General features: G+C 34.0%; 1 protein-coding gene across 1 annotated transcript in view; it reads left to right on the top strand.

Annotated features, from left to right (window-relative positions):
• IARS2 (isoleucyl-tRNA synthetase 2, mitochondrial) overlaps positions 1-11,666 on the top strand; it is a 35,958-nt gene that overhangs the window by 13,557 nt on the left and 10,735 nt on the right. Inside the window, exons 5-8 of the mRNA XM_008576722.1 lie at positions 4,292-4,394; positions 4,982-5,075; positions 8,369-8,477; positions 11,060-11,129. Coding sequence (XP_008574944.1) covers positions 4,292-4,394; positions 4,982-5,075; positions 8,369-8,477; positions 11,060-11,129 — 376 coding nt within the window. The remainder of the gene's footprint in view (positions 1-4,291; positions 4,395-4,981; positions 5,076-8,368; positions 8,478-11,059; positions 11,130-11,666) is intronic.

Genomic DNA, 11,666 nt, shown 5'->3' on the forward strand with positions numbered 1-11,666 from the left:
CCTGTGGCCTTGGTGTTATCAGCACCACACTCTCCCAAGTGAGCCACAGGCCAGCCCTTGGAATCTTTTTTTATTGTTTGGTACTTTTATTATATACTCGGTACTTGAGTATAGTTAAATAATACTTAAAATATAATTTTAAAACTTCATTGAATATCTGATATTTAAGGATATGTAAAAGAACTTAGCTTCATTAAAGTTGAATTTGGTCTTCTAAATTGGATATGGAAGTATCATATAGCCTTAAGGCTACTCATTTTTATTTAGTTATTAGGACTTTTTTTTTTTTAAGAATAAAATTTTTCATGTTTCCTTCTTTGTCACAGCTTTTCCCAGTGTTCATAGAAACTGAAGCTTCAAAAAACATATGATTTATTCTTGTCATTCTCAAATAAGTTACAAGTGGAGTCTGGTCTTTGGACTTGGTGCTTGCTCTGTCAACACACTAATCTCCTGAGANACAAGTGGAGTCTGGTCTTTGGACTTGGTGCTTGCTCTGTCAACACACTAATCTCCTGAGACTCTCTAGTTCCCTGACTTCATCTCTGATTCACAGTATTCTTTATACCAGGGTAATAAGAGCCTTTTTGCCATTGCTTAGCAAACTCCAGAGAACAGGAGTGAGAGTTCAGTTACACTGGTTATCTTTATAGATGAGTTAGTGAGACAGAATAGAAAAGTAAAAACAGCACTGAGCCATGATTTAGGAGACACAGTCTCAAGGCTGGTTCTAACTGTGTTAACTTGCTTAGCCTCATGATTTAAGGAGCTTAAGGCACAGAATAGCCATCTGTCAAGAACTATTAGCTATGTATTTCTGTCAGTCTAACTAGACAGTGCTTGGAAAGTACTTTGAAAAGTGTTTTTGATTCATAATAACACCAATCCTAACATCTCTACCTTATCTGGTAAATTAATATAAAAATCAAACCATTTACTTTTACTTCTGTACTTTTAAAAAATCTATTTCCAATATATTTAAAACTGTTTTGCTGTTTTATTTTTCTGTTTACCTAAACTTGTCAATCTAATGATAACATTGTCTTTTTTTAAAAAAAGGCAAAATGACACCATTTTTATTATTTTTTGTGTGTCTTATGACACCACTTTTAGGATGATTTTTTTAGTGGAAATTTTATAATTGATATAAACAGCATATCTACTGTAATTGCATGTGTATGTTTAAATTTACTTTGCTTGTATCTCTCTTTTTTATTCTTTAGGGTTTTGTTCTTTTAGGTATTAGATATATTCAGACTTTTCTATTATAGTATGTTCATATTTTATTAACTGATATAATGTTCTGTGCAAACTATATTAAATAGTAATGCATGACTAAATATTATTGTCATAACTAGCTAGTTATTGTGTAAAGCTTTTATGGCTTCATAACAAAAGTTTATCTTTACTCTTGAAATCCATCTAAAATGAGAAATATGGACTTGTGTTCATTTTACATTATTCTTATTTACAAGTTCTTCAAAGTACATGCTGGTAGCATTACACTTTTTCAATTTATCCTTCATAGAGTACCAACTTAGAGATACTTGCTGTTTGTAATTATTTCAAATTTCAATTTGTGGAGCATATTTAATTTCTATTACCCATTTGATTTTTGCTTCTCACAATTTTTTGTAAACACTTCATTTATTTGTGAATTATCAGGCCCAAAGAAGTTAAACGATTTGCCTTATATAGTCATGATTAATAAGATGCTGATTAAGAACTTAATGCTTTCACCTGTCCACTACTCTTTCCATTTCCATTGACTCTCATGGACCTACTGTTAATTCTTAGTTCTTGCACTAATGGTCTGTGGTAGAAAAGAGGATAATNTCTACCTTATCTGGTAAATTAATATAAAAATCAAACCATTTACTTTTACTTCTGTACTTTTTAAAAATCTATTTCCAATATATTTAAAACTGTTTTGCTGTTTTATTTTTCTGTTTACCTAAACTTGTCAATCTAATGATAACATTGTCTTTTAAAAAAAAAGGCAAAATGACACCATTTTTATTATTTTTTTGTGTCTTATGACACCACTTTTAGGATGATTTTTTAGTGGAAATTTTATAATTGATATAAACAGCATATCTACTGTAATGGCATGTGTATGTTTAAATTTACCTTGCTTGTATCTCTCTTTTTTATTCTTTAGGGTTTTGTTCTTTTAGGTATTAGATATATTCAGACTTTTCTATTATAGTATGTTCATATTTTATTAACTGATATAATGTTCTGTGCAAACTATATTAAATAGTAATGCATGACTAAATATTATTGTCATAACTAGCTAGTTATTGTGTAAAGCTTTTATGGCTTCATAACAAAAGTTTATCTTTACTCTTGAAGTCCATCTAAAATGAGAAATATGGACTTGTGTTCATTTTACATTCTTCTTCTTTACAAGTTCTTCAAAGTACATGCTGGTAGCATTACACTTTTTCAATTTATCCTTCATAGAGTACCAACTTAGAGATACTTGCTGTTTGTAATTATTTCAAATTTCAATTTGTGGAGCATATTTAATTTCTATTACCCATTTGATTTTTGCTTCTCACAATTTTTTGTAAACACTTCATTTATTTGTGAATTATCAGGCCCAAAGAAGTTAAACGATTTGCCTTATATAGTCATGATTAATAAGATGCTGATTAAGAACTTAATGCTTTCACCTGTCCACTACTCTTTCCATTTCCATTGACTCTCATGGACCTACTGTTAATTCTTAGTTCTTGCACTAATGGTCTGTGGTAGAAAAGAGGATAATTCAAAAGTTGGGTTTAGTATGTGTATTTTAATCTTTAAATATTAATATGGATATGTGTTTTGGCAATTGGTTAACATAAAATTGTCTAAATTTACCTGACTTCAAAGAATCAGTTTGAATAATAGCTAGTGCTTACATAATATTTATTAAAATGTGCCAAGCATTGTTCTAGGTGTTTTATATATATTAGCTAAATTAATATTCATAGTAAGTCCCTTAATGATACCGTTACTATTTGCATTTTGCAAATGAGAAAACCAAGATACAGAAACTCTTAAGTGCCTTGCCCAGAGTCACACGCCTAGTATGTTATAGAGGCAGAAATGAAACCAGAGCTGTTTGGTGCCAGGGTTCAGTTCTTGTCCATTATACTGTGACTAAGCAGAAAGCAACTAGAGGAGGTTTTTATATCAACAAAGGTGCAATAGTAAATTAAATATTGTAGCAAATTAAAAGTGTGTTATTGTGAGAAACTTTAGTACCATATAAATTTCTCCCTGAGTTTAATTTTCAAATAATTTATAACTGTATATTTTCCCAAAGATAAGACCAATTTCAGTATTCATTTGATATGCATTTATTGGCTTTCTATTGTATGTTAGACACTATGCTAAGTTTTACATATATGATCTTATTTAGTTTGTAGTCCTTTTGAAGGAAGTATCTAGGATCACTAAAATGTAAGTTCCATTAGGGCAGGGATCTTGTTTGTTTTGTTAACTGTTGCATCTCAAGTGCTTAGAACTGGGCCCAAGACATCAGAAGTGCTTGGTAGTTTTTGACAAATGAATTGGATTATTCTTAACTGAAGGGACAGCCAAGTCTCAGGAAAGTTTTAGTACTTGTGCATGGTCATATAAATAAAAAGTGGCAGAGTCATGATACAAGCCTGGATATCTGTTGTCAAAGTCCATGCTCTAGTGTGGCACTGCCTCGTAGGCAGATGGATTTGGACTTAGTCCTGTAAATAGTGATGGAGCCCTTGAAAGTTTTCAGACAGAGAATTAGTGCAATAAAAGCAGTTTTAGGAATGCATCTATCTCACAGTGTATCATGTAAATTAAAAGGGTGAGAGTAGGGGAAGTCAGACCAGTGTATCAATCTAGCATCGAGGCAGTGAGATTGGACTAATATAGTGTCAGTGGGAACAACTAATATTTCGAAGGTAGAACCAACAGAATATGGTGGTTTAATATGGGCAGAAATTAGAGGAGGGAAGATAATTCGGAGGTTTTGAGTGTAGGTTACCTGGGTAGGAAATAGACTGATAGAAATAGAGAAATCAGTAACTGAAATAGGGAGGTCAGGAGAAGATTTTTTTCTTTTTTAGGGATATGTATGATCAGTTTGATTTTATTTATATTAAGATGACAGCAACAGCCACGCAGGTGATTGAAAATGTACCACTGAAATTTGAGGAAAAAGATAGGAAAGAATATCACTATTTCTTAATTTAAAGTATTTATTATTCATGATAATAGTTAATTGAATAGTTCTGCCTTTTTCCCCCTAAAATAGCCAAACCATTGAGCATATTACTAAACTAGTGGAAAAACATGGCAGTGATATTTGGTGGACTCTTCCCCCTGAGCAACTTCTTCCAAAAGAAGTCTTATCTCAGGTAAATTTCTATTTATATTTAACAGACTTTGTATTACATGACTTAATGACAACAAGACAGTTTCTTGGGAGTTAAAAAGTGGTTGTGTTATCATGTAAAGTTAATGAATTTATTTACTGTAAGTTAGAAGCTAATGCAGTGTGAAAGTGGCCATAGAAAGGTCATGTTTAATATAGCAGTGGGATGGGAGGCTCATCTGTTATCTTGTCGAGGGCCAAGTCCGGTTTTGACTGCTTTGGTTGACTAAGCGTATGTAATTGGGACTGCGAGAGAACAGTGCCTAACACGGCTACATCAGGACTTTGTAGCATCTGGAGTTAACCGATTGCATCACACATCAAAAAATCCAAATTTGAAGTTAATTTCAAGAGACACATTGGTTTGTGTGTAATTAAGTGGCCACAGTCACTTTTACATGCAGATGGAGGGAGTTGTACTTAACTGTGAAATGCTTAAAAATGTTTAAAATATCTAAAAATGTGAATTTAATGGTTTGTATGTATTTCATTTTCTTAAGACTTTTTGAGTAATTATTGTATATATTATGATCTTCATGTAATTAAAATGCTTTTACGTTATCTTATTAGGTTGGTGGTCCTGATGCCTTGGAATATGTGCCAGGTCAGGATATTTTAGACATTTGGTTTGATAGTGGAACTTCGTGGTCTTGTGTTCTTCCAGGTAATTTCTAAAAATAGATTCTGTGCCAATCAAGATATTTTGAAAATATAGGAATGTTACTTAGAAGAGTTCTATAATCAAAAATTTTTTTGTGCGAGTGCTTTATTTGGAAGAAGATCTGCTAAAATTTTAGACCTGGAAGGACCCTAGGAGATCATTTAATCTGATGATTCTAATGATTTCCAAGCTTTTGTTTTTCAAGATGCAATTTTATCTACAACTACAATTCATTACATAGAAAATGGAAATTTTTGCCTTTCTTTCAACCAGCTTATTCTCCTAGGCCTACTTGGCAACCCCAAGGCACCCAGTTCTGTAAAACAAAGCTTGGAAACCACTAAAATATTCTGAGTCCATCATTTTTCAGAAGAGAAAATGAGATTAAATTAGAGCCAAATTAGGTGATGGTCACATAGCGTAACAGTGTCAGACTATAACTAGTGTCTGGTTTTCAGTTATCATTCTTCTATACCACATTGCCTTTTCATGGCTCTTTCCCCTCTCTGTGCTTGTTCATAGGTAGGGTATGTTTCTGATTCATTGGATAAAGAGAAGAGAGAGACATTGGGCAGGAATTAAAAGGGAGTAGTAGGGGAAAGCACATATTCAAGGGTGTGTTTAGATGCTTGAGAGGAAATATCCTTAAGGATAATAAGTAAAATGAAGAGCAAGGCTTGTCATCACTGAAGTGAAAGACAGGGATGAGGGGTCAGGGAAGCAGTGATGTTCTTCACACTCCTACTAAGTACTTACTTTGTCCCAAGAGATGCTGTTTGCTTTCTGGAGCACACGAATGTGGGGAAAATATCTTGTCTATGCAGCCAGTCATTGTGAAGGGATTGAAAGGGAGTGCCCTCAGGTTTTAACTTGACGTGTGCTTCCGGGACTGAGGCCTCACTACTGAGAGGGCAGCAGTGTGATTCCTAGTAGGTAAATGTATTTCCTTCGTTTTGGCCTTTCTTTCAGCTTAGGAAATTTGAAAAACAAAATGTACATAAATTCATGTTTACTGTCTGTTGCAGCTAAAATGTGCATAATTCATAATGGCCAAACATAAGTTATATATTAATTTTTATATTTTTGTGTGTTGTAATTTTCAGAATTATTATTTAATAAGTTTATCCCAGTGTATTTGAGAATAAATATTGCTACCCTAAAACTGCCCCTCTCCCCACCTTTTTCCTTTTGGTTTCGCACACCATCTTAAAAGGCTCTTGCTTCCAGAAATTTTCTGGAGTTACATTTTCTTTTCCAGGTTGATATTTTGTTTCTTACCTAATTCCAACTATTCAGTGTATATGAAAAAGTGAAAGACAGCACTGAGACCTTACTCTAAATATGTCTTAGCTGTTTTTTTGTGATATTGTTAATGGCCTGGTGTCCTCTTATTTTATAGGGCTGTTAGCACATTTTTCTAGGGCAGGGTCAGAGGCAGAACTTTAGTCTGACTATCAGTGATTACTAGGCTAGAAGTAGGCACTTTTCAAAGAGCTGAAAGGGATACTTCTTGCAGTTTCACTATCTACTCATTCAGAAAAGGGTTTCTACTGGTGTTCTGTTATTCATCATCAGTCTCCTTTATCCTCCCAGGTAATCTTCCTCACGTGAGGGTCACAACACTGAATCTTCAATACAAGGACATAAGGACGAATCATTATTTTATAAATAAAAAAGGATTATAGGGGCTTTTTAGAGTTGTGAGTGTAGATTTAAAGTATGGAAGTACTCTTCTTCAAAGACTGCATGTTCCTGTTTTTGAAAACCTTTTTATTTTGAAAAGTAACAAAATAGTATAAAGAATCAGAACATGCCTTTTATCTAGAGTTCCCACAGTTAACACTATACCTCATTTGCTTTAAATACATCTCTAAATATTTCAGTGTATATTTCCTAAAAACGTGGACAGTCTCTTATATAACTTTTATAGTTATCAAAATCAGGGGATCAACATTGCTACCATACCATGAACTATCTACAGATCTTATTCAGATTTCAGCCAGTAACATCCTTTATGGAAAAAGAGAGAAAAAAAAAAGGATCGAAGATCCAATCTAAGATGACATGTGGCATTTAGTTGTCACATCACTTTAGCCTTCTCATTCTGTCTGTCTTTCATGACCTTGATATTCATGAATGTACAGGTTATTCTGTAGATGTCCATCTGTCTGGGTTTGTGTGATGTGTCCTCATGATTAGATTTAGGTTATGCATTTTTGGCAGGAATATCACAGAAGCATCAGTGCACCATATCAGAAGTCACGTGATCTCTTTCTGTTCCATTACTGGTGGTGATTAACTTTGATCACTTGGTTAAGATTGTGTCTGCCAGTTTTCTCTATTGTAAAGTTATCCGCCCACTGCCCCTTAGTAATTGTTATTAATAATCTTATAGGCAGATACTTTAAGACTGTGGAAATACTCTGTTTTCTCAATTTTCACCTAGTAGTTAAGCATCCTTCATGATTCTTGTCTGAAATGATTGTTGCTTATGAGGTTTGCCAAATGGTCTCTTATCTCTTTATTAACTGTTGAATTAACTGTTGTTTACTGTTAAATGCTAAAGTAGCTCTCAAATTTGCTTATATATATATGTCCCAACAAGTTTGAGACAATTATTCACGTAGCTTTTTTATTGTTCGCCCACCTTTTGACTGGGTCATTGCCAAACTGGAAGTTAATAATTTGACCTTTATAAGACATTCCTTTTTTTGTTTGTTTGATTATCAAGATCAGGCATTCAAGTCGTGTGACTTCTTAATTAAGAGCATGCACTCCAGAATTGTCTAGATTCAGAATCCAAGTCTACTGCTCACTATCTGTGTGACCTTGGGCAAGTTCTAAAACCTCTCTGCCTCACTTTCCTCATTTGTAGAATGGGGATAATTATACCTACCTTTAGTAGAGTTATCATGACAATTAAATTAATTAACATATAAAGTTGCTCAGCGAATATTTGTTGAATTAATAAAACTATTTTCATAAAAGATTTTACTGGGAATATTAATATTAGTAATTGTTGTGAATCAGTCCCTAATTTAGATAGTGTTTTAGTTAGCCGTGGTTTGGGAGATGATACTCAAAAGTTTATCTTATCTTGATTAATAAAGTGTCAGTGGGTGTAATAGCTCAAATGGATACAGTCTAGCCATCGGGTAGAGCATGACACAAGAAATGAGTAATGTGATTACTTTTACGATTTTAACACTTCATTGCATACTTGTTTTTGTTTTCTTACTTTAATTAACTTAAATTCCTGTTTTTATTTTCTTTTTTAAAAAATATTTGTTTTTGAGGTACTGACCAAAGAGCAGATTTGTACTTGGAAGGGAAAGACCAGCTTGGCGGTTGGTTTCAGTCTTCCTTATTAACGAGTGTGGCAGCAAGGAAAAAAGCACCATTTAAGTAAGTATTTATACCCGAGCTAAACAAGTCAGTGTAGAAGTACCTCTGCTGAGTAATGTATATGATAAAGCTCTACCCTTAGCTGATTACAGTCTCCTATCTCTCTAGAGAGATAAGAATTTTAAGTAAAAAATAAAAAGAGAAAAAGGAACTAACAATACAGAGATATCACTCTGATACAGATCATAACTCCTAGAAGAGACAGTCAACATTGACTGGAGTAGCTGGGACAGCCTGTGTAGAGCTAGATCTTGAACTGTGGTAAGACTTGATGAGGAGAATGTAGGAAAGGATGTTCTAGGTTGAGGGGAGACAGCCTGAGCTCAAATATCTTTATATCTGTAATAACCGCAGTGGCTAATGAACTAAAACATTCCATTAGTGCATTTTATTAAATTAGGGATTTGTATTTAATACACATAATTGCTTTTCCTTATTCAAATGTGTGGGCAGAAGTTCTAATCAGAGGGATTCTTAAATAGCTTTAAATTTTTGCTATCTTACAATGAAAACCCATCTCAGAATAATTTACATGTGTGTTTTCTATGTAATATGCTTTTTGAAACCCGTAGAACAGCAGACAGTGTTTTTCTCAAATTTTCTTTTTGCAGATAATTTTGAGGTGATAATCTGCCTTTTTTAAGATGTACTATTTCCTAGTTGGTTTTAGTGATCAAAATCAGCATATAACAAGCTCAGTAAATGATTTGTTTAGTGAATGAAAACATCCGAAGTTTTCCTGTGTTTAAATAGTTTACTGTGAAATGATCATGATAAATAAGCTGCTGAGAATTACACTTTCAAGAAAAACTTTTATCCATAGTCTGTCAAGAAAAATCCTATTTTGTGTCAAACTAAGATGCACTTTTTAAGCTATAAGTCATCTTCAAAAAGATGAATATANAAAAAGGATCGAAGATCCAATCTAAGATGACATGTGGCATTTAGTTGTCACATCACTTTAGTCTTCTCATTCTGTCTGTCTTTCATGACCTTGATATTCATGAATGTACAGGTTATTCTATAGATGTCCATCTGTCTGGGTTTGTGTGATGTGTCCTCATGATTAGATTTAGGTTATGCATTTTTGGCAGGAATATCACAGAAGCATCAGTGCACCATATCAGAAGTCACGTGATCTCTTTCTGTTCCATTACTGGTGGTGATTAACTTTGATCACTTGGTTAAGATTGTGTCTGCCAGTTTTCTCTATTGTAAAGTTATCCGCCCACTGCCCCTTAGTAATTGTTATTAATAATCTTATAGGCAGATAATTTAAGACTGTGGAAATACTCTGTTTTCTCAATTTTCACCTAGTAGTTAAGCATCCTTGATGATTCTTGTCTGAAATGATTGTTGCTTATGAGGTTTGCCAAATGGTCTCTTATCTCTTTATTAACTGTTGAATTAACTGTTGTTTACTGTTAAATGCTAAAGTAGCTCTCAAATTTGCTTATATATATATGTCCCAACAAGTTTGAGACAATTATTCACGTAGCTTTTTTATTGTTCGCCCACCTTTTGACTGGGTCATTGCCAAACTGGAAGTTAATAATTTGACCTTTATAAGACATTCCTTTTTGGGGCCGGCCCGGTGGCGCACTGGATGGTGTGCCGCTTGGGAAGCGCGGTGGCGCTCCCGCCCGAGGGTTCGGATCCCACATGCAGACTGGTTCCCGCTCACTGGCTGAGCGAGGCGTGGGAGCAACACCGAGGGTTGCAGTCCCGTTGCCGGTTCCGGTCCGGTGCGGGGGCGACACTGAGGGTTGCGATCCGTTGCCGGACACGGAAAAAGACAAAAAAAAAAAAAGACATTCCTTTTTTTGTTTGTTTGATTATCAAGATCAGGCATTCAAGTCGTGTGACTTCTTAATTAAGAGCATGCACTCTAGAATTGTCTAGATTCAGAATCCAAGTCTACTGCTCACTATCTGTGTGACCTTGGGCAAGTTCTAAAACCTCTCTGCCTCATTTTCCTCATTTGTAGAATGGGGATAATTATACCTACCTTTAGTAGAGTTATCATGACAATTNATTAGGGATTTGTATTTAATACACATAATTGCTTTTCCTTATTCAAATGTGTGGGCAGAAGTTCTAATCAGAGGGATTCTTAAATAGCTTTAAATTTTTGCTATCTTACAATGAAAACCCATCTCAGAATAATTTACATGTGTGTTTTCTATGTAACATGCTTTTTGAAACCCGTAGAACAGCAGACAGTATTTTTCTCAAATTTTCTTTTTGCAGATAATTTTGAGGTGATAATCTGCCTTTTTAAAGATGTACTATTTCCTAGTTGGTTTTAGTGATCAAAATCAGCATATAACAAGCTCAGTAAATGATTTGTTTAGTGAATGAAAACATCTGAAGTTTTCCTGTGTTTAAATAGTTTACTGTGAAATGATCATGATAAATAAGCTGCTGAGAATTACACTTTCAAGAAAAACTTTTATCCGTAGTCTGTCAAGAAAAATCCTATTTTTGTGTCAAACTAAGATGCACTTTTTAAGCTATAAGTCATCTTCAAAAAGATGAATATAATAGTGTTTATCATTAAAATAGCTGATTTGTTTTCTTAGGACAGTGGTTGTTCATGGTTTTACCCTTGGAGAAAAAGGAGAAAAGATGTCCAAGTCTCTCGGNCAAAACGCTTAATATAGTTACTTCAATGTAAAAAGTAAACTGTCTTTTATGTTAATAGAGGATGTCCTACCATGTTTAAATCTAGACCTAAAGTAACATGTTATTTTAGTGAAAAAAGGAAGGGTCGTGACTGTGTCCCTTTTGACTCATTTCAGGTCTGAATCTCCAGTTAGGTTCTGAATTATACTGTTTCTTTTTTAATTGCCTGAGCTTTTAAAATGTGTTGATCCTTTTGTGCTTCCTGAGTGTGATGACTGGGTTGTCACCCGATTGTGTGAGATGTGCCTCCCTCAAACCTTGTTATGACATCAGCACATTAGCTGTGTGATGTGGGGAAAAATATGTAAACTGTAATTTTACAGTTGAATGGAAATGATATAAGAAAAAAATGAGATTGCGAATTCTAAATGCATGTTTTATTATTGTATTCTCGGTAATTATACACTTTTTAAAGCCAATCATTAATGGATATCAGATAATTTGGGGTTTTTTTTGGAGTTGGTTTCATAAAAGAAATCGCTTGTCTGTGACTTTTTACTGCCC

Source organism: Galeopterus variegatus, unplaced genomic scaffold (assembly GCF_000696425.1).
Source record: "Galeopterus variegatus unplaced genomic scaffold, G_variegatus-3.0.2 Scaffold1392, whole genome shotgun sequence".
Lineage (NCBI taxonomy): Eukaryota > Metazoa > Chordata > Mammalia > Dermoptera > Cynocephalidae > Galeopterus > Galeopterus variegatus.